General features: G+C 51.1%; 1 protein-coding gene across 3 annotated transcripts in view; it reads left to right on the top strand.

Annotated features, from left to right (window-relative positions):
- The first annotated feature begins 1,781 nt into the window (after window positions 1–1,781).
- LOC123375390 (P-selectin-like) overlaps window positions 1,782–21,646 on the top strand; it is a 76,176-nt gene continuing 56,311 nt past the window's right edge. For all 3 annotated transcript variants that reach the window (XM_045026221.1, XM_045026222.1, XM_045026220.1), the window contains exons 1-4: window positions 1,782–1,866; window positions 4,453–4,543; window positions 12,960–13,349; window positions 14,802–14,909. In XM_045026221.1, the coding sequence (XP_044882156.1) occupies window positions 1,864–1,866; window positions 4,453–4,543; window positions 12,960–13,349; window positions 14,802–14,909 (592 nt within the window). In that variant the 5' untranslated portion in view covers window positions 1,782–1,863. The remainder of the gene's footprint in view (window positions 1,867–4,452; window positions 4,544–12,959; window positions 13,350–14,801; window positions 14,910–21,646) is intronic.

Genomic DNA, 21,646 nt, shown 5'->3' with positions numbered 1-21,646 from the left:
TATTGGCTGCCCCAGGCACCTGCTTCCTTCACTGGTGCCTGGAGCCGGCCCTGGGCCCAGTGACATAGCCAGGTGGAGGGAATAGGGGGAGCAATCAGAAAAAAAGGTGCCACCTGCTGCAGTGCTTGTTTTCACCCGGGTCTTCGGCGGCACCTCGGCGGCAGGACGTTCACTCGCTCCATGGGGCTTTGGTGGCATTTCGGCGGCGGGTCCTTCAGTGCTGCTGAAGACACCCAGAGCTAGTGAAGGATCTGCCGCTGAAGACCTGGAGCACTGCCCCATCAGTAAAAGTGCCGCTGGGTGAGTAAAAGCGCCGCAGCGGGTGGCACCTTTTTTTGTGAATGAGTTAAAAAGGCACTACCCGTTGCGGCGCTTTTACTCACCCAGCGTCACTTTTACTGACCGGGTGGTGCTCCAGGTCTTCGGCGGCGGGCCCTTCACTAGCTCTGGGTGTCTTCGGAGGCACTGAAGGACCCGCCGCCAAAATGCCGATGAAGCCCCGCAGAGAACAGGTGGCGCATTTTTTTGTGAGTGAGTTAAAAAGACGCCACTTTAGGGGAACGTGCTCAGGGGGAGCGGCCGCTTCCCCTGCTCCTCCCTTAGCTATGCTACTGCCTGGGTCCTAGTTTGCATTTTATGATTTTGTTTTGTATTGTAATCATTGGTTTCAACTGCTCTCTTGTTTCTAATGGAATCTGTATTCTCTCTTAAATAAACCATCTCTTGTTTCGCTACAAGTGCTGTGTGGTTTACAGGAGCAATGATTTAAGGTGAAACTGGTAAAGTGGGATATGTTGCTCCTTTGGGGGCAGAGGTTCTGGGTTTTCTGGGAGTAGCCAGCATCAGGGGCTGCATATCACAGGGGAATGCTTCAAAGGGACAGGGGTGGACCTGTGAGGCAGACAGGGGTGGCCTAACCCATAGGAGAGTGCTTGAATGGCTGACGGGCTGGTGGGGTTAGGGAGCTGACCCCAGCCACCACAGCAAGTCTCCCTCTGGCTAAAGGGTGACTCACAGTCCTGGGTACCCTAAGAAAATCCCAGACTTAAGCACCTAGGTTTGGGGTTTAGGTGCCTAAGTCTCAGTTTGAGCCTTCACTGAGATCCAAAAAACTCCCACTGGCCCATGTAGATACTTAAACTCATTTGGCACCTATGTTTTCAGGGAAAAGTCCCCTCCACACCAAAGTTTGTGCATCCGGGCATGTGCCCTGCTGCCTCTCTCTAGGCACCTGAGTACTTAGCTCCTGCCTAAGCCCCAGTGTGATCTGTGAATTGGGAGAAGACAGGAGCCATCTGAATTGCATGCAGGGCCCGATCCAGTACGCTTTCTCAGAGGCCACCTACTTGAGCAGGTCCTATCAAAGTCTGGCTGCCAGAGAAGGAGGTGGTGGTGTCTACCATATGGCTTCTAGCCCACTGGTTAGGACACTCAGTTGGCCTGTGGGAGCCCCAGGTTCAATTCCCCCATTTGCTTAAGGGGGAGAAATGATTTGCACAGGGGTCTCCCACCTCTCGGGAGAGGTTTCCTAAGGGATATTCTGAGGGAGGATCCCTCAGTTTCAGCTGTTGTATTCTGGATCAATACCAAATCACTGAAGCAGGGGGACTGGGCCTTGGATTTCCCACCTCCCAGGTCAGTCCCTACCCAGCAGGCTTCACAGTCACGCTCTCTCTGGCCCAATGACTCTTCAAGCTGTGACTCGATGTGGGGGGAGGAACAGGAAAGGGATGCAATGAGGTTCTGCACACATTAAAGGAAGTGCTGCAAGATACAGCCAAGCAGAGGGCCGGTTTAAATCATCTCGGTCCAGGGATTGAGCGAGAGGGGAGGAGAGTGAAGGCTGGCAGGTCGGCACTGGAGATGGTAGGTCTAACACCTTCTTCTACCTGGGGATGTGGCTGGCTTCACCTGCGCAGTGTTTAGGAAGGAGTGAGGCAGGCAGAGGAGCTGCTGCTCACAAGGGAGAGCTACAAGCTGGTTCCTTAGCGACAGCCCTCACCCTCTACCCCAGACAACTCTGAGTGTGGGTACAGGGGACAGTGCCAGGAACAGAGACCCCAAATGGCCCCCAGAGCAGGACCTTGCATGGGCAACAGGGACGATGCCCTGACAGTGCCCCACAGACTGCTGCAGAAGGAAACTCGAGGTGGTGAGGAGGGCTGAGTTCTCTCCTGTGCTCAACTCACCAATATTAATTGAAATGAGACCACCCAGCTCCAACCAGCAGAGCCCCACTGACCAGCCCTGAGTTGTCAGAGGAGCCCCCCCATGCCTCCCCCCGCTGCTGCCCAGCCCTGAGCAGTCAGGGGAGCCCCTCCTCCACTGCCCAGCCCTGAGCTGCCAAGGAGAGCCCCCCCGGCCCAGCCCTGAGTTGAGAAGGAGAGCCCCCCTGCACTCCCACCCAGTCCTGAGCTGCCCAGGGAGAGCCCTCCCCACTGCCCAGCCCTGAATGGCCAGGGAGAACACCCCCACCCCCTTCTGCCCAGCCCTGAGCTGACAAAAAGAGCCCCCACCCATTTCCCAGCCCTGAGCTGCCAGGGAGAGCCCCTCCCAGCCCTGAGTTGCCAAGGGAGCCCCCCCGCTGCCCAGCCCTGAGCTGATGAGAGTCCCCTCATGCACCCTCACCCAGCCCTGAGCTGCCCAGGGAGAGCCCCAGCCCTGAATAGCCAGGGAGTGCCCCCCACTGGCCACCCCTGAATGGCCAGGGAGAGTCCCCTCACTGCCCAGCCCTGAGCAGTCACAGGAGCCCCACTACCACCCAGCTGTGAGCTGCCAGGGGAGCCCCCTCTTCTGCCCAGCCCTGACTTGCTCAGGGGAGCCTCCTCCACTGCGCAGCCCTGAGCGGCCAGGGGAGCCCCCACCCCCAGGCCATTGCCCAGCCCTGAGCTGACAAGGAGAGCCCCACCCACTTGCACCCAGTCCTGATCTGCCAGGGGAGCCCTCCCACCCAGCACTGAATGGCCAGGGAGAGAAACACACACACACCCTGTCCAGCCCTGAGCTGATAAGGAGAGCCCCCATCCCCACTGCTGTGCAATTGGGATTTCACTCAGTCACCTGAGCTGGGAGTCTCTTTCCCCCAGCAAACCCATGAATATCCCCTGCACATCTGGAGATCCCGACCTGGGAAGCAGAGCTAAAGGTTAAAAACTGCATGGGGGCCCCTCTTCCCCTGCTTTCCCCTTCCCTTCCTTTTTGCCTTCCCTCCAGAGCTCCTACATTAATGACTTTGCTGAATGCTAGCCAATGGCTCCCTATGCCCCCCAATTCCAGCTGAGCTTTGTGTGCGTCAGTGGGAAGAGCTGGCGCACAGGCGGTGGAATAGCAGCAACCCCAGCATGAGGATTGGTTGGGAAAGTGGAGATGGGCTAACACAGATGGCCTCATTCAAAGCCTCCCTGCCATCCAAAAGATAGTATGGAGCCTCTCAGGCCTGGGAGGCTGCTTGGGGAGCCAGCCAGCCACCCCCGGGAAGCTGAGACCCAGATGAAAGGAGCAGCCAGAACTACAACACTTGCCAAACCACCATCCTATTTAACTGGTTCAGACCACACTGCTCCTTTCCCCCAGATCTCTGGGCAAGGCTGGGCTCGGCCCCTGTTGGTAAGATGCCAGAGGGTAGGTACATCTGCACTGTGTTTTAAACCCACGGCAGGGTGTCTCACAGCCCAGGCCTACAGACTCAGGTTCACAGAGCTCACACTATAGCCCTACACACAGCTATGTAGACATTCGGGCTGGGGCTGGATCCTGCCCTCTGAAGCCCAGGGAGAGGAGGAGCCTGATGCTTGCAGCATTTCAGGTTTAGACCCATGGATGGTTCCCATTTTTTCTAATTCTAATATAACTCTATTACACCTGAATATTTCTCTGATTGACTGAGATGCTCAGCTGTTTATCTAATTTATGGACAAAAACTGCCTCCGTCCTCTGAGCTGAACTCATGACACTGACCAACAACATCTCACGCTCATAGTTACATTCTCCAGGATGTTCATTAACAACCTGTTGTGGAGATGATCCTACTTCCCCTGTGGAGGCTGGCAACTGTTGCTCTTTGAGATTCTGCATTTTATCTGCATTGTAAATATGAACTAATCAGAGATAAGCAACAATGAGTCCTGTGGCACCTTAAAGACTAACAGATGTATTGGAGCGTAAGCTTTCGTGATTGAATATCCACTTCGCATGCATCTGATGAAGTGGGTATTCACCCACGAAAGTTTATGCTCCAATACATCTGTTAGTCTTTAAGGTGCCACAGGACTTATTGTTGCTTTTTACAGATCCGGACTAACATGGCTACCCCTCTGATACTAATCAGAGATAGTGTCTGTGTCAGCCAGGTGTGTCCAACAGTGCCTGTTTCAGCTCAGTGTGTCAAATATGCCTGGACCTGCCTGCTGTGAAGTACTGAGGGATTTATGGACATGTTTTTCTGACCCCCAGGGCAGCACCGTAGGACTCTGCTCCAGTCCAAGGGCTTGGGGATGTGGCTGGAATGTCACCCGACTCCTGTGCTTTGCTGCCGTTAGCTGGGGTAAGCCTTCCTGCAACTCTTTGGTGGCCTGCCCCTGACATTGCCAGGGGAGAATTCACAGACACATCCCTGGGAAAGCCCTGGGAGAGAAGTGGTATTGTTGTGGCACCAACAGCCACTCCTGGTCTGCCCAGGGACATTTTACTGGCAGGCACATTGAAACAGTTTCATTTGGGCCAGAATTCTGACCCCGGAGTGATTATTTAGGGACCTAAATCCTATTCCTCCTAATCCCTTCTTTTTGCCCCTCCTGTATCCCAGAAACCAGTAGAGTCTCTAGAAATTACCTGAGAAACACAGCCTCCTGAGGTTATGGGAGCCAGGTGCTTCCACCCTAGTTACAATGGAGAGGCCTTCAAACGGCCTGCTTGGCTTCCCAAAGCAGCTCACAGTTCCCCAACCAGGCCAGGGGCCGATGAACTCCTCTGAACAGGCATAGTCCAGGCCAGCTCTCTCCTCTGACGGCATTGAGAATGTCTGGACCCCATTTCCAGCACCGGCACCAGCAGCAATGCAAGTGTTGGTGCAGAGTGCAGGGGGTTGACACCTGTTATGGATTAGAGGGTCTGGGCCCTGGGAGTAACATCTTTAGTGTGCCAGACTTCGAAGGGCAGGCCACGTGACTCTATTACTGCAGGCCTGGGCCTTCAGACTCCAGCACCCCTATTTCTCACTGCGGTTCTCTGCAGTGAATCCAGCCAAGATCAGACACCTGAGAGAGCCTGTCCCCTTTGAGGGAGCAATGCACCCAGCAGATTATGTGGCAGCCTTTTTAAAACTAGGTAGCTTTGATTAGTTACCTGGAATCCAGCATCAGTGCATCCTTAGTCAGCATGAGGCAGCCAAGCTTCAGAGTCCATATCAGTAGGAGCAATGGTTTTGCCATGCCCTGATTCTCCGGGATCCTTCTTTGCTCTCTCTGACCCTGCCTGTGTGAGTCCATCTGCTCATCACAGCAACCTTAACAGACAGACAGTCACCTCATCCCTTTGTCTCCACCTATGGCCTTTTCACTCTGACTCTCTGAAGAGGTTTGGAGGAAGTTAAGCATTAATGGCCCAGTATTTGGCTCTTCCCTTATCAATGCAGGGTCTCCAATTCCTCTGTGTAGATTCCAGCCAGTTCTTGCTAAGCTGTCTGGTTCCAAGGAGAAAAACTCTTTCTGCCCAGTGGGTAACACTACAAAGTAGAGACAGACCCCGAGGTTTATAACAATTGTACGAAAAGTTCCCACATTCCTCATAGCACCTCTCAGAAATCCTGCTTGACACTGTGACTGTGTACAATTGTGTACTTCCAAGTAGCCCCTCCAGTCATGTCATCTCCGGCTGGCACCCAGAACCCAGTTCAGGTAGGAGCTCCCTGGTGCACAAGATGATTGTGCCATACCTGGCCAGCCTGTGCTTGGAAAGCCCAGCTATCACATCTCCTCCAAGAACAGGTTGCTACTCACCTCTCATGTGTGAATCCTCCCCTACCTGTTGCAGAGAGAGGAGAGCCCTACCACACTCAGGTCTGCTCTCAGATACACAGACGCAATCCCCATTGACTGAGTTGCACCTGTGAATTGGAGGCTAGACCTCAGCCCACAGCTCTCCTAGTGGCATTTCCCATGAGGAATTAGCTGTGAAACATGACACGTGCTGTTGAAACATGGATGTGCTATGTACATATAAGGGGCCAGTGGCAGGGCCTACCAGAGGGGGGGAGAAGTGGGGCAATTTGCCCCAGAGCCCGGGCCCCTCAGGGGCCCCGCGAGCCCTGGCCTGGCGCCGGTCCGGGTCTTTGGCGGCATTTTGGCGGAGGGGGGCCCTTCAGTGCTGCTGAAGACGCAGAGCGACTGAAGAGCCCCCAGCTGCCAAAATGCCCTGTGAGCCCTGGCCCGGCAGCAGTCCGGGTCTTCGGTGGTGGGAGGATCTTCAGTGCTGCCTAAGACCCGAACTGCCGCCGGGTGAGTACAAGCGCCGCAGCTCCCCCGCTTTGCCCCAGGCCCCCTGAATCCTCTGGGCGGCCCTGGCCAGTGGCATTAATTTCAATGGAGCTGTGCTGATTTACACCAGGCGAGGCGCTGTCCCATAGTGGTATCTACACCACAAGAAACAGGGCAAGGAAGAGACTATTGTTCTTGGGTGAGTTCCTTGGCGCAGGCCGATCTGTGCTGGGTATCACTTTTGTCTTCTGTCTACTGGCTTGGCATCATTTGAACTGAAGAGTCTTTGATGTCTGTTCTGACCTCAGGCTCAGCATGAGCATAGGGCCTGGGGAACTACTCTGCCTGGACCTCTGCACAAAGCTGACCCTGACCCCAGACCATTCAGCTGATTTGAAAATGTTCTGTTCACTTTTTAAATAACTGTTCATTCTTGCACTGCCAGGCTTGAGATCAGCACCAGTGCTGTCATATCGTGAGCAGGGCTGGGGGAAGCTGTGCTCCAAGGGAATCCCGCTGCATTATTTCAAGGGGCCTTAGAGGAGGATCAGAGTGTCACATTGCTGGTTGCTTATCTGAGCCCTTTGTTAAGTTCAAAATAGAGATGGGCACCAGCTGCAGAATGGGGGGGGTCAGGTGTCCTGAGCCACAGTGCTCCATGGAAATGGGAGTCTTGAGCTCTGCTTCACCCTATTATAGAGAAGAGGCAGGGGGAGAAGTTTGGATTTTGGGGAGTTGTTTGGGCTCATCTTTACTGTAAAGCATTTGAGGCGCATCCCTCATAACATGGGTGTAATGTTCACCAGGCAGAACAGGAATGACAAGCAGAGCTTGGTGGGTTGGAGAGACCAAATGGTGTGAAGATTTTCATCAGCTAAACACCCGACATTCCAGATCCCAAACCAAATCCTCAGGACATCTTGTGTCAGCAACACTGTGCTTTAATTCTCCAGGGAGGAGTTCTCTTGTGAGATTTTGAGTCCTTCTTATTCCAACCAGGCCAGAAATACCACAAGAACAGTGCTGAGTGACATGATGCTTTGGAACTCCACTTTCAGGCCCATCACTAGCAGATGTGCAGAGGGCATCAAGCACCACATGAAAAGTAATGGGACGGGACAGCTTGCCAAGCTTCCTGAACTCCCAAAGGGCTCTGGCTTTGGCTCTTGTGCAAATAAACCAGTCCATCATATCAGCACTCCCATGGATTCTTATAAAACTTTAACCACAAGTCTGGCTCTTTTGGCTCATCTAAATGGATGCTAAAGTGCTGGTCGTTTCTGGGAAATCTTTATGCTGCATGAGGCAATGCTAAAAGTGGAGCTGGTTGGGAAGTTTCCATCAAAATGTTTTGTTAAAGAAAAATGCAGATTCAGCAAAATCAAAATTTTCTACAGGAAAATTTTGATGTTGAATTTTTTTTATTTTCCATTGGGGAAAATCTAAATCAAATTTTTTGTTTCAAGTCAATTCAACCCAAGTCAGTTTGCTATTAACCTGCATCTATCTTTGGTGACACGCTGTCTCATGGGAGTTATAGTTTGGGTGTTTCGTGCCCCCATTTTATCCAAAAGGCCAGGCTCCTTGGCCAGACTATATCTTCCAAGATCCACTGTTGTCTTCCCTCTGATGGGGCACATGTCTGTAGTTGTATCATGGGAGATACAGACTAGCCAGGGATGTAGACCTGACTTGAAGTGAAACATTTTGACTTTTCCTAATCAACATTTTTCTGACCTCTTTCATTTTGTGAAAAAAAAAATTTCAACCTTTCTGAATGAAAACAAATGTTGAAATATTGGAATTTCATGCAGAAAAACATTTTTGTTGAGTTTTATCTCTAAGGGGCAAATCCTGAAGTTGTATTAAATCTATGGTGCAAGACTTTTGATCCATGCTTTGCAAATAAAGTGTATCATATGTTCCCTGAAATGAACACTACTGAGCTGAGGGCAGGTCCCTAGGCTGCATTGTTTGGAAGAAGATCTGACTTCAGAGCTATTTTCAGATAGATTTCCGTAACCATAGAGACACTGCAATATGGTGGTTGTTTAGTAGCTAAAAACCCTGGATCGCATCAAATAATGTTGAGAAATAATATAAATAGACACTGTGTTTCAGTTATGTCACGTTCAGCTCCGTGGCTAGTTTCAGCCTTGATTTGTAGTTCATTTTTATCTTTTCCTGATTTGTAAGCACTACCAGCTGGGCCAGCTTCTTCACAAAACTCAGTTTTACAAAGCTCTCAAAAAATGTCTTGTATATTTATATTAGCTGCTAAAGCAGAGAAGTGGCAAACACCAGCAACTTATGAAAATGCTCAAATCTGGCTCTGGATTCAGACTTTTTTGCTGGCTTCATATGTAAAACTACAAAGGAAAAATTAAAATTAAAATTAAAATTGAGTTAATCCCATATTTCTGTGCCTGACAAAAGAGGGCCTTGAGCACTTATATGAGGAAAAAATAAGTTTTAATGAACCTCCTTAAAAACAATTCCCGCTCTGGGAAATCCTTTTGGTTCTTCCTGGTGCACTGAAGGTATCCCAGCATACATCTTTCAGTGACAACAGCATAGAATCCATTTATGGATCACAATGAGACATTTGATATTTGTGGTGTCTCATTTTGGGATACTTTCATTAAACTACAACCTACCAAAGGATTTCATAGAATGGAGGGGAGGGAAGGAGAAGGGGTTGGTTAGTTAGCTGTCTCTTAGCTTGTTAGCCTCTGCTGAGTGGAGATATTCAGACCAGAAATCAAAGCCTAAAGCCGTTTTAATTTTTGCAGTTCACCTTTTACCAGTTTTCAATCCCTGTATTTCTTATTTCACTATACTCTGCTAGTTAGGTAGAGACTCTCAGCATGAGATTTGTGATGTCAGATCCAAGAATAACACATATAGGTCATTAGAATTGGACTGATCTCTTATAGGCAGGCTGGTAGCACTGCCTATCATTAAGGTTGCCAATACTTCCCATTATAAGATCTGGTTTTCAGTTGCTTATAACTTTGCCAGGCTTTAACCATTTGGATTGACATTTTTCCATAAGGGTTGTCTGCCCGAAGCTGAACTATTGGGAAAATTTCAACCAAAACAGTTCAGCCATTTCTAAGAATAAGGCTATGGAAAAAATATGTTGTTTTGTTGGTGTTCAAAAAATCTGGTGAGCTTTTCATTGAAAAGCTCTGGTGCCCCCATACTTTGGAGCAGGAACTTGAAATTTGGCAGGGAGTAGGTGCTTGCGTCAGGAAAATGCCTGTGAAAATCTGCCCAAAATTTGGCCAAGTTATAAGCCTTTGAAAAATTGCAGTTTGTACTGCTCAGTAGAGACTTTGATTTTAGCAGCCACATTCCCTGAAAATTCCATCTATAATATTGGTCATGCTCCAGCTCGGGGCTGTGCAAGATGTTCCCTGTAATTGCAGCTCTGAGCTAAGCCAGGTAATGGAACCAAGAGAAGAGAGGCTGGCTCTCCTGGGCTCTCAATGCCCGCTCTCTGAGCTCAGGCAGCATGAAGCAGGAAGCTGCCTTATTTGAGGGGCAAGAGCCAGACCTGCAGTGGGTGGGGATGGCAGAGGATGTAGATTGGGAAAAGGAGTCCAGGGGGAAGACTGGGACTGGAGGTTTACATTAGAGAGAAAAAACTGGGATTGGGAATTGGGGAGCGGCTGGGACTGTCTGGGCAAGGAGACTGGGACTGGGATCCAGGGGAGACTGGGACTGGTTGGGCAAGGAGACTGGGACTGGGATCTAGGGAGGAAAATGAGGGGAGTGGGAGAAGGTAGGTTGGAGGAGAGTGAGGTTGGATGAGGATCTTGGGGGATCTTGGGATTATTTAAGCAAGGTGACTGGGACGGAGAACTAGTAGGGTAGGAGGAAGGAGAGAAACGGGAGGGGAGACAACTCATTGACTCATAGACTTTAAGGTCAGAAGGGACCATTATGATCATCTAGTCTGACCTCCTGCACAATACAGGCCACAGAATCTCACCCATCCACTTCTATAACAATCCCCTAACCTATGTCTGAGTTATTGAAGTCCTCAAATTGTGGTTTGAAGACCTCAAGCTGCAGAGAATCCTCCAGCAAGTGACCCGTGCCCCATGCTGCAGAGGAAGACAAACAACTCTGCCAAGGAGCTGGTGTTCAAGGGGAATGGCTGGGCAAAGACACTGGGGGAAGGAGGCCGGAGACAGCTGCTGAGACTGGATGACAAACCCAGGGAGGGATAGTGGCCCTGCGAGCCAATAGGGATATAGATTGGATGAAGAGCCAGGATGGGGGGGAGTGGGAGAACTGGGACTGCCTGGGCAAGGAGCCTGGGGACAAGGAGTTTGGAGGGTGGGGGGAAACTGAGAATGGCCAGGATCGGAGAATGGGACTGGGTGTGGAGGGATGCCTGCGGTAGGGCAGGGAGTCCAGAGAGGTGAGACTAGGACTTGCTAGACAATGAGACTGGGACTGAGATGAGGAGCCAGGGATGGGTAAGAGACAGGCCTGGAATAGGGACAGGTTGGAGGGGACAGGGCAGAAGGGGTCATGCTTAGGAGACAGAGGCAGAAGAGTCTGTGGCCACTAGAGAACACTCTTCTCTAGAGCCTGGAATGGAGCCCACAATTCCTGAGTTCTCTGCTGTCAGCAAGTATCTGTGAAATCCACTGGCAAAATGTATGTTTCATATCCCTCTAGTGCTGACCCATAGGGACTATGACAACCTGCTACTGCTATTGGTTCCTCCATTAGCTCAGGTGGCAGAGGTCTGTGCACCTGATCTCAGGATTTTAACCCTGCTGATGATCCATATTGGTGTCACTATGATGCCATGTGATAGAGCTTCTGTTTTTTACAATTTGCTTTTTAAAAAACGTAGGGAATTACACACACACACACACACAAACCTACTTTAAACGAACATTTTTAACATTTCAAAGTCAAGCACTCATACCATAGGAAATGCCAGAACCCGTGCCTCGCTGAGTGCACCTATGCTAGGGAATGAATCCAGGTTGTACAGTGAAAAAAGCTGTTGTCTGTAGGAACCCTACCTCATCTGTTGCAGGAGCTGGAAGGTGTGTGATGAATGAGGCAGAGGGTTGCAAGAAGAGAAGGGATGGTTTCAAGGGTAAGGCTGTTGACTGCCGCCCTGGAGAACAGGATTCTGCCTCTGCCCCAGAGCAAGTCACTTAAACCAAACTTCCCAGGTGGCCACTGAATGTGTGTTCCTCACTTTCTGGGTTCTCAAATTGAGACCCTATGATCTGATTTTCAAAAGTGCTTAGCACTCACTGCTGCAACTAAAGTCAATGGGAACAGCGCTCTGAACATATAAAGTGCTTTATAATGCTAAATACTTCAGAAAATCAGGTCCTAGGGGTCTCAAATGTAGAGCCCTGCATGGATACACAGTTTATATCCGCGGATGCAGATATCTGTGGATATAAAGCTGATATCCATGGATTTGCAGGACTCTAGTGACAATGAGTGAGATGATCAGGGCCATGGCCAACAACTGGGCCAGAAACCACAGCATGTCAGGCTGCCGCTCATAGGAGCCAGCACCCAGCCCAGGCAGCTCCTCAGGCATGGCTGTACCTCCTCCAGCCCTGCCCACTGGGGCGGGCACTAGGCTCACTGGCAGATTTCTCTGGTCACACTAGTGTGTGCAAGCGGTATCTCCTGACCAGGAGCATGTAAGCCTGTCTCACTCGTTGTCACTACAGCCCTGCAAGTCTGCAGATATCTGCTTTATATCCATGGATATGCGCATCTGTGGATATAATTATGTATCTGCACAGGGCTCTACTCAAATGGGACACCCAAAATTACTTTCGACCTTAATCTCTCTAGTCCAGCTCCTCAAAGGTATTTAGGCACCTAACTTGCAATAAAATCAATGGCAGTTAGGTGCCTAAATACCTTTGAGAACCAGTGCCTCTATGCCTCTGTTCCCATTTTTGAAATGGGGATAATACCACCCTCTCATCTCCCAGAGCTGTTGTGAGTATAAACTCATTAACGTTTGTGAAGCACTCAGATACTGTAATGATAAGCACTATAGAAAAGCCTTTGGGGAAATGAATAATTCTGTCTTCAGAGCAGGATTTGTACAGTGTGCAGTAAATAAGGCTGGGGCGGTCACACATTGACAAGTGAGGAGAAAACAAACTATTGAATAGCTAGCTCCTCATTCAGTGAGCACCGTCCATCCTGTGCACCGAGTGAGGCAGAGGACCTATGGAAAAATTGTATGTTATCATGCCATTAAAGACTATACCACCATGCATACGCACAAGGGGGCTGAACTCAGTTACATGGGCAACCTTAATTGTGGCATTTCCTAATGTTTGAGTGCTTGACTTTGCAACCTAAATAGTGTTCTTTTAATGCAGTTCTTTTGTCTGGTGTCATCCATTGATAGTCAACCCGTAGCTTTGTCACTGACTGTAACACAAGTTTGCCTGTTTTTACCCTTTCCAACAGTGCTCGTGACTCAGATGGAAGTGGGAGCCTGGACCTACCATTATGGTAACAAATCTGATTACTCATGGGAGCTGGCCAGAAACTTTTGCAGGTCATTCTACACTGACCTTGTAGCAATACAGAACCAGGGGGAAATTGCTTATCTCAACAGTGTCTTACCCCACTATAAAACATACTACTGGATTGGGATACGAAAGATAAAGAATGTCTGGACCTGGATTGGTACCAACAAGGTCCTGACGAAGGAGGCTGAGAATTGGGCTAACAGGGAACCCAACAATAAAGGGAGGAACCAAGACTGTGTGGAGATTTACATAAAGAGGGACCGTGATGCTGGAAAATGGAACGATGAGCACTGCCAAAAGAAAAAGAAGGCGCTGTGTTACCAAGGTAACCACCCCACCACTGTCATTCTCTATGTAAGTGTGTGTCTGTCTAACATGTAAGGCTGGGGAGAGTTGCTGGATTGACAGCTCTGGAGAATTAAGTCCCTAATTGTCCATAGAAGAGTGTCAGTAGGCTGGCTGCCTCCCATGCCCCCTCATGGTCTGAGGTTGCTCCGCAAGCCACTCTTGCCTTGCCTGACTGGAGTCTTTCCTAATTTCCTGGAGTATGTTCTCCCTGGCTCTCAGCCTTTTTCAGCCCTCTGGCTCGGGCTTCCTTCCAGGCACAAACCCTGCCAGCTGGTGAAGGGTTTCCTGCAGAAGCCTCCTGGCTTATCTCTCCCTGAGCATTCCCCTTCTCTGAAGCTTCCTGTTGTCCAGGGACATCAGCTGACTCCTGCTCAGCTGTGCCTTCCTTGTAACTAGGGTTACCTGGCCTCAGGCCTCTAGCCCTTAAAGGGCCAGACACACTGTTACAAAGAGGTATGGTCTGGGCAGAGGACCTTAACCCACCCATCCAGCTAGAGTGCCTCAACCCTGATCTGTAGGGTCAGTCGGTCTCCATGGCCCACTGATTCCTGACTTCTCTGTGGAGACAGCCACCAAGGGCCTGGTTAGTGCTAGCTGGTGTTAGACATTAGTGATATTGTCCCGTGGCCGACAGCACAGGCTTGCACCAGCTTTGCATGTTAGCTTCTGTGTGCAACACTGGGAGCACTCACTGCTGTGGTGTTCTCTGTGTCTCGCTGGTTCCTTTGGTTGGGAAGTTAAAGTCCTGCCTTCCAAGTTCTCCCTCACAAATGGGCCATGCAGATGGGAGCTGAACCTGTTCTCTGAATGAGTCTTGCTTTGATCCCTACATTCTTCTCATCACAAAGTCCCGTTGTAAATTGATATGCCAGGTGCTTGGCCCCAGGAGCACCTGTTCTGAGCCCTTGAGAGATGCAGTGGAGTCTCTCTGCCAAAGAGTTACTTACCCTCTTCGGAGTGCAATCAGTGCAGGGGCGGGGAGGGACAGGGAAGTCAAAGCACAGCCTGATAACCAAACGTGACACATGGTGGCCTCTGATCAATGCATGTGTGTATGTCCTGCAGGCCTAGCATGCAACACTCCATCTCAATCCAGAGACCAGCCTACCCATCCAGGTCAGCGCTGTCCACAGGCAGCGCCTCTGGGTCCAAGAGCAGTGTGACAATCTATGCAAAACAGCCACTGCCTCCAAACTTCTGGCAAGGTGCCAATGCCACCTGGCTGGGCAAAACTTGGGTGCCCTTGCAGGACCTGAGCCAAGGCCTTTGAAGGCAGGGTTTTTTTCCCATGGCTTGAACAGGCTCTAAAAGAATCCCACAATTAAGAAAAGCAGCAGGGATGGAGTGCAGGATCCAGGCAGTGGGGTGGGTTATGATTTGTCTCTAAGGAGCTGTTAGGGTGGATCCTAACCCAGATGTACCTCTGCAGCATCTTGTCAGCGTTCCTCCTGCAGCCAGCGTGGTGAGTGTGTGGAGACCATCGGGAACTACACCTGTGATTGCTACCCTGGTTTCTACGGGCCTGAGTGTGAACAAGGTGAGAGCAGTCGAACAGGGACACTAGGGGAGGGAGCCCTGCTGCAGGGCCTGCTACAGTCACTGCATTTACTTTCTGGAAGGTCTCCCCAGAGACATCCTCTGGGACAATGGCCTGGGCACCCATCAGTGCTGCTCCTAGATTCACCAAAGAGGGGCACTAGCACAGCTGGAGGAATGGCCTTTGCTACTGCTCCCTGGCCAAGGAGGCAGAGTGGGTGGGGTTGTAGCCTCTCAAGTGCCTGACCGCACTGCTGCTATAGCACACCCGCCCCAGGTCAGCTCAGGCAGTTTGCCTCCTTTAGGGGTAAGGCTACACCCCTATCCTGCTGTCAGTCTGGAGCTGCCCTAGCAGCATAAACAGTTGCTATCTCCCTTAGGGCTGAGCAGGGTGCCCAGGCCTCAACTAGGGGGCGGAGCCTCCTGCTGTGCTGAGTCAGCAGCAGCTTCCAGGCCTGGAAAGTCTCTCAGCTTGTGCCCGACTGCCAGCAGGGCTGGCTTTATGACCCACGGGGCCCGATTGGAATACTCGGCGGTGGTCTGCGGCTTTGGTGGCATTTCGGCGGCGGGGGATCCACTCCGGGTCTTCCGTGGCACCAAAGGACCCCCCACCACCGAAATGCCACTGAAGACCCCCAGAGCAGACCCCCTGCCGCCAAAATGCTGCTGAAGACCCCTGGAGCGGGGCCCCCTTAGGCACAGACGCAAGGCCCTCTTCAGCGCGGGGCCCGATTCCCGGGAATCAGTGGAATCGGCTTAAAGCTGGGCCTGACTGGCAGACACAACTTCTCAGACAGGCTACTCATCTCACTCTGTTACCCAGAGAAAGCATGTGCCCTTCTCCTTGCCTGCAGAGCTCAGCCCCAGCAGGGCTGTCACGGCACATCTCCACTGCAGCTGGGTGCAAGCCCAGCTAGCCAGACTTGGGCTAGGGGGCTCAAGCCCGAGCTTTACAAATAGCAGTATGGATGTTGCGGCTCCTGCTGAAGCTCAAGCCAAGGGGCTGGGGTAGGCTGTGCTCCAGAGAGCCTGAGACCTGGGAACTTGAGGGAGCAACAGGCATGTGTGCTTGAAACCCCTCCCCCTGCCTCCCAGCTGCTCATGCTGCTGTATGTCCTTTTAGTTGTGAGGTGCAAAAACTTGACCCCAGGCCTGTCAGCAGCCATACCCTGGGGGAATTTAGCTACAACTCCACATGCAAGTTCCAGTGCCAGGAAGGGTTTGAACTGCAAGGGCTGGACACACTGCTGTGCTTGACGTTGGGGAACTGGACAGCAGCGGCTCCAGAGTGTGCAAATGGGTGCCAGGAGCTGTTCCTGCCTCCTCCCCACTGATTTTATAGTGGAATTCTCAGAGCCTATGTGGGGAAAAACCCAGATCCACTGATGCTGATTGGAAGTTGAGCACCTCACCTCTTTGAACAGCCCCAGACTTAGCATTTAATACCTTTGGCTTCTCATGTGGTGTTTGCAGCTGGTGGTTGGCCTGGAGCCCTCGCTAATCTTTCTATCTCTCTGGGGTTTATACCACACTCATCTCCGTGTTATCTGTGCTTTACCAGCTCTACATGTACATGTATCATCTCTGGCTGGTTTCCCCATCCTCCCATAGTGGTTTGTTTTTAACTGTAAAATGTAGTCGAGCTCCAGCTTAATTATAACTGGTTTGATGTATTCAGCTTGGGAAGTTCCACAACAATCACAGGGACCACCTGAGTTTGCAGGCTGGACAAGGGTTGTCCCCTGCCACACCAGTCAAACTTCAGCAGTGTGTCCAAAGAGTCCCATACAGATATTGTAGGGCAGGGTGCATGGACTGGCCATTGGAGGGGGATCTCATACTCGGGTGATGTGGAGGAGAAATTCACTCTTTGTGGCATTATACTATGTTAGGGATACTCAACATGAATGAAGCCACAGGGCTTAGAGATGGGGGGAGACCAGACAGCCCACCATGCTCATCCCCTGGCTGGAGGCATTGCAGGATGTTGCTTCATCAGTTATCATCCTAGGATCTGTGCCACCATTTTCTTTGGAGGATACTGCACTGCCATCTTGGACATCTTGCCATCCATGCTCAGGCCTGAATTGCACGGTGATTCTGGAGGCAGGGCATCCCAGAGTCCTGTGTTTCTTGTGTCGATGTTTCCCTGTGAAATGTGCTCAAGTTACAAGTAAAAAGATGTTTTCTCCTACGTGTCAGCTGCAGCACCTTGTGAATGTCAATCTGGGTACACACACAGGTCCAAGGCTAATGCTCCATTATTAGCAGAGCTCCAGTTGTCTGCTCTTGCTGCTCACAAACTCCAGCAAGTTCTCAGACCGTTATATGGTGGTCTGAAAGGGAAACTTCATTGCACCAGCCTTGCAAACCTGGCCTGGGACCACTGAGTCAAGCTGAGTTCTTTTCTTTCTGTACATTGTACCAGATAACACAGACTCTCCATATGACACAAGGCCCATTCAGTGACATCTTGCCAACCCAGCTGCTGTGCAAATATCTGCACAGGTGACACTGATGGGAGGTTAGACATGGTTCCATTGATGATGCACAAGAAGCAATGGGGCTGCTGGTCACTCCTTACTCCCGCTTCTTGCTCCAGCCTAGTAAATGTAAGGAGTGGTAACATTTCTTTGAGTCACTAAAGACAGGTGCATGGGGAGCAGACCAACTGAGTAGGGGCTTGTCTACACACAGCTTTTGTACCACATTAACTAGATCTGTTTAGAAATCAATGTAGCTAACCCTGGCGAGGCTGCAGTGACATCGGCACAGAGATGTTTAGAGAAGTTGGGCTATTTCTGTAATGTACAGGGTAAATAAACAGCTCTCGCACTGCACAAGCTGTGTGCTGCCCAGCCTAGGCAGGGCCATTGACCCATACTCTTCACCAGAGCAGAACCACACTTGCAGTGGTGTTTGTGATCATAGAATCATAGAAGAATCATAGAAGATTAGGAGTTGGAAGAGACCTCAGGAGGTCCAACCCCCTACTCAAAGCAGGACTCAAAGCAGGGAGCTAGAGAGATGGTCACAGCCCCATGACATGACATTCCCCAGCTGCAGGCTCACTGGACATTAAAGACAGATGGCCCTAGGGGAAATGGAAAGGAGAATGTCCATTTGTCAAAGCAGGACCAATACCAACTAAATCATCCCAGCCAGGGCTTTGTCAAGGGCTTAAAAACCTCTAAGGATGGAAATTCCACTACCTCCCTAGGTAACCCATTGCAGGTCTTCACCACCCTCCTAGTGAAATAGTGTTTCCTAATATCCAACCTAGACCTCTCCCACTGCAACTTGAAACCATTGCTCCTTGTTCTGTCATCTGTCACCACTGAGAACAGCCGAGCTTCATCCTCTTTGGAACCCCCATTCAGGTAGTTGAAGGCTGCTATCAAATCCCCACTCATTCTTCTCTTTTGCAGACTAAACAAGCCCAGTTCCCTCAGCCTCTCCTCGTAAGTCATGTGCCCCAGCCCCCTGATCATTTTCATTGCCCTCCGCTGGACTCTCTCCAATTTGTCCACATCCTTTCTGAAGTGAGGGCCCAAAACTGGACACAGTACTCCAGATGTGGCCTCACCAGTGCCGAATAGAGGGGAATAATCACTTTCCTCGATCTGCTGGCAATGCTCCTACTAATGCACTACACTGGTGCAGGCTGGGTGTCTCCTGTCTGCCTGGTGCCTGCAGGGAGCTAGAGGGATGGTCATAGCCCCATGACATGACACTCCCCGGCTGTAGCCTCACTGGACATTAATGAGAGCTGGCCCTAGGGGAAATGGAAAGGAGACTCTCCGTTTATCTCTTGAAAAACACTGAGTTTCTTGCCCTGCTCCTTGTGCAGACACCCTTGGAAATGTAACCAAAGCAACTCTGAGGCTAGGGCGGGATGCTTGTCGCTAAAGATCACCAGGGATTCCCAGGGCTGGGGGTGCAAAATCACAGCTAGGGGCCCCTAGTTCATGTGGCTAGAGAGGGTAGGATTCCAGGCTAGCCTCCTGACCCCAGGGCAGCTCCAGCCTCTGCCAGCAGCTGCCTATGGCAGAGCCAGCTCCTCTGCTGGGCAGACGAAGGTATAACATGATCCAATGGCTGGAAGCTGAAGCCAGATAAATTCAGACTGGAATTGCCCATGAGAATAATTAACATTGGAACAACTTACCAAGGGGTGTGGGGGATTCTCCATCCCTTGGAGTGCTATACAGGAGGTCAGACTATATCATCATAATGGTCACTTCTGGCCTTAACATCTATTAATCAAGTTGCCTCTTACCCTTCTCTTTATAAGATAAATAGATCTTTTTTGTTCTTACTAGAAGGCAGGTTTCATAGCTTTCATTAGCCTCATAGTGTTTTTTCTGAACCCTTTCCAGTTTTGCAAAGCCCTTTTAAAAGTGTGTGCCCAGAACTGGACACAGGCTTCTATTAGTGGTGTCACCTGTGCTGTGTTTAGAGGCAAAATCCCTCTCTACTTGCACTCAATATTCACCTGTATCTGCACAGATCAGTTCTGGGCAGGGACTGCAGGTTTGTATAATTTTTGGTGGTGCCCAGAACAGGTCCAAGTCCCGCCCCCCCACACCTGCCTTGTAAGACAATATATATTTTTTAAAATAATGTAAAAATGTGAGGGCTCTGGGGTAGGGCTGGTGCTGAGAAGTTTGGGGTGTGGGAGCGGCTCAGGCTTTGTGTGCAGGGTTTGCGTGCAGGGTTGAGGGCTGTGGGGTGGGGCTGGGGATGAGGGGTTCATGATGCAGGAGGGGGCTCAGGGCTAGGGCAGAAGGTTAGAGTATGGGGGGATAAGAGCTCTGGCTGGGGCTGGGGATGAGGGGTTTGGGGTGTGGGAAGGGCTTAGGGCTAGGGCAGAGGGTTGGGGTGTGGGGAAGTGAGGGCTCTGTCTGGGGGTGTGGTTTCTGGGGTGGGGCGGTGCTGGGGCTGAGGAGTTTGGGGTGTAGCTGAGTTGCCCTGGGACTGGGGTCAGAGAGAAGAACTCCCCCCAGCCCTCTTCCCGCCAGTAGCCACAAGCTCTGGGGGAGACCCCCACCCCGGCAGCACACTTGCCTCACACCACTGTCATTGCACGTGCTCCTAGGGCCCCTCTCAGGTCCAGGAAGCCCCCTCACCTCCCCTGTGGTGGGTGTCAGGGTGGGGGGGGGCTGCCATCACATGTGATCCTCCTCCCCTACTGCTGCACCTCACTGTAGCCTCCCTGGGGGTGGGGGATGGGACTTCCCCTTGCCCAGTGTGGGGTAGGACTGGTGACTGTGGATGGGGGCGGTCCCCTGTGCTGATGGAGGGTCCCACAGGAAAAGGGAAGGGTCCAAGGTGGAAGGGCAGGGTCAGAGTCAGCCTTCCCTAGCACTACAGGATGGGGGGTGCTACGACCCTGTGGCGGCAGTTGATGCCGGGAGACAGCAGAGCAGAGTGCAGCTCGGAGCTGCAGCAGGCAGCCGCCAGCTTGAGGCAGGGACGTTCCGGGCATGGGGGAGGTGCACAGGGGCAGCAAGTGGGGACCGGGGGACACTTGGGGGAGGTGCATGGGGGCGGCAGGCAGGGCCAGGGGAGAGACCCAGCCCCAAACATTGCTTGAGCCAGGCCCCCAGGCCCCCGGGCCCTAAATATTGCTGGAACCCGGGCACCACGGTCCCATATAACTGGCCACTCCTGGTCCTGGGAGGCCACTCTAGGCAAAGGGACAATTCAGAAGAATGCATGAAGATTTGATTTGTTTGGCTCCATGTCTATCTGGCAGCCAGTATCAAGCGGAGTGCCCCAAGGGTCGGTCCTGGGGCCGGTTTTATTCAATATCTTCATTAATGATCTGGAGGATGGCGTGGACTGCACCCTCAGCAAGTTTGCAGATGACACTAAACTGGGAGGAGTGGTAGATACGCTGGAGAATAGAGATAGGAATACAGCGGGACCTAGACAAATTAGAGGATTGGGCCAAAAGAAACCTGATGAGGTTCAACAAGGACAAGTGTAGAGGCCTGCACTTAGGACAGAAGAATCCCATGCATTGCTACAGACTAGGGACCGAGTGGCTAGGCAGCAGTTCTGCAGAAAAGGACATAGGGGTTACATTGGACAAGAAGCTGGATATGAGTCAGGAGTGTGCCCTTGTTGCCAAGAAGGCTAACGGCATTTGGGGATGTATAAGTGGGAGCGTTGCCAGCAGATCGAGGGACGTGATCATTCCCCTCTATTCAGCGTTGGTGAGGCCTCATCTGGAGTACTGTATCCACTTTTGGGCCCCACACTACAAGGATGTGGAAAAATTTGAAAAAGTCCAGCGGAGGGCAACAAAAATGATTAGGGGGCTGGAGCACATGATTTATGAGGAGAGGCTAAGGGAATTGGGATTATTTAGTCTGCAGAAGAGAAGAATGAGGGGGGATTTGATATCTGTTTTCAACTACCTGAAAGGGGGTTCTAAAGAAAATGGATCTAGACTGTTCTCAGTAATAGCAGATGACAGAACAAGGAGTAATGGTTTCAAGCTGCAGTAGTGGAGGTTTAGGTTGGATATTAGGAAAAACTTTTTCACTATGAGGGTGGTAAAGCACTGGAATGGGTTACCTAGGGAGGTTTTTAAGGTCAGGCTTGATAAAGCCCTGGCTGGGATGATTTAGTTGGGATTGGTCCTGCTTTGAGCAGGGGATTGGTCTAGATGACCTCTTGAGGTCCCTTCCAACCCTGATAGTCTATGATTCTATGATTCTAAGATGCTTT

This window comes from Mauremys mutica, chromosome 8 (genome assembly GCF_020497125.1).
Source record: "Mauremys mutica isolate MM-2020 ecotype Southern chromosome 8, ASM2049712v1, whole genome shotgun sequence".
Classification (NCBI taxonomy): Eukaryota; Metazoa; Chordata; order Testudines; family Geoemydidae; genus Mauremys; species Mauremys mutica.
The sequence above is the reverse complement of the archived record's forward strand: the minus strand, read 5'-3'. Positions and strand labels throughout refer to the sequence as shown.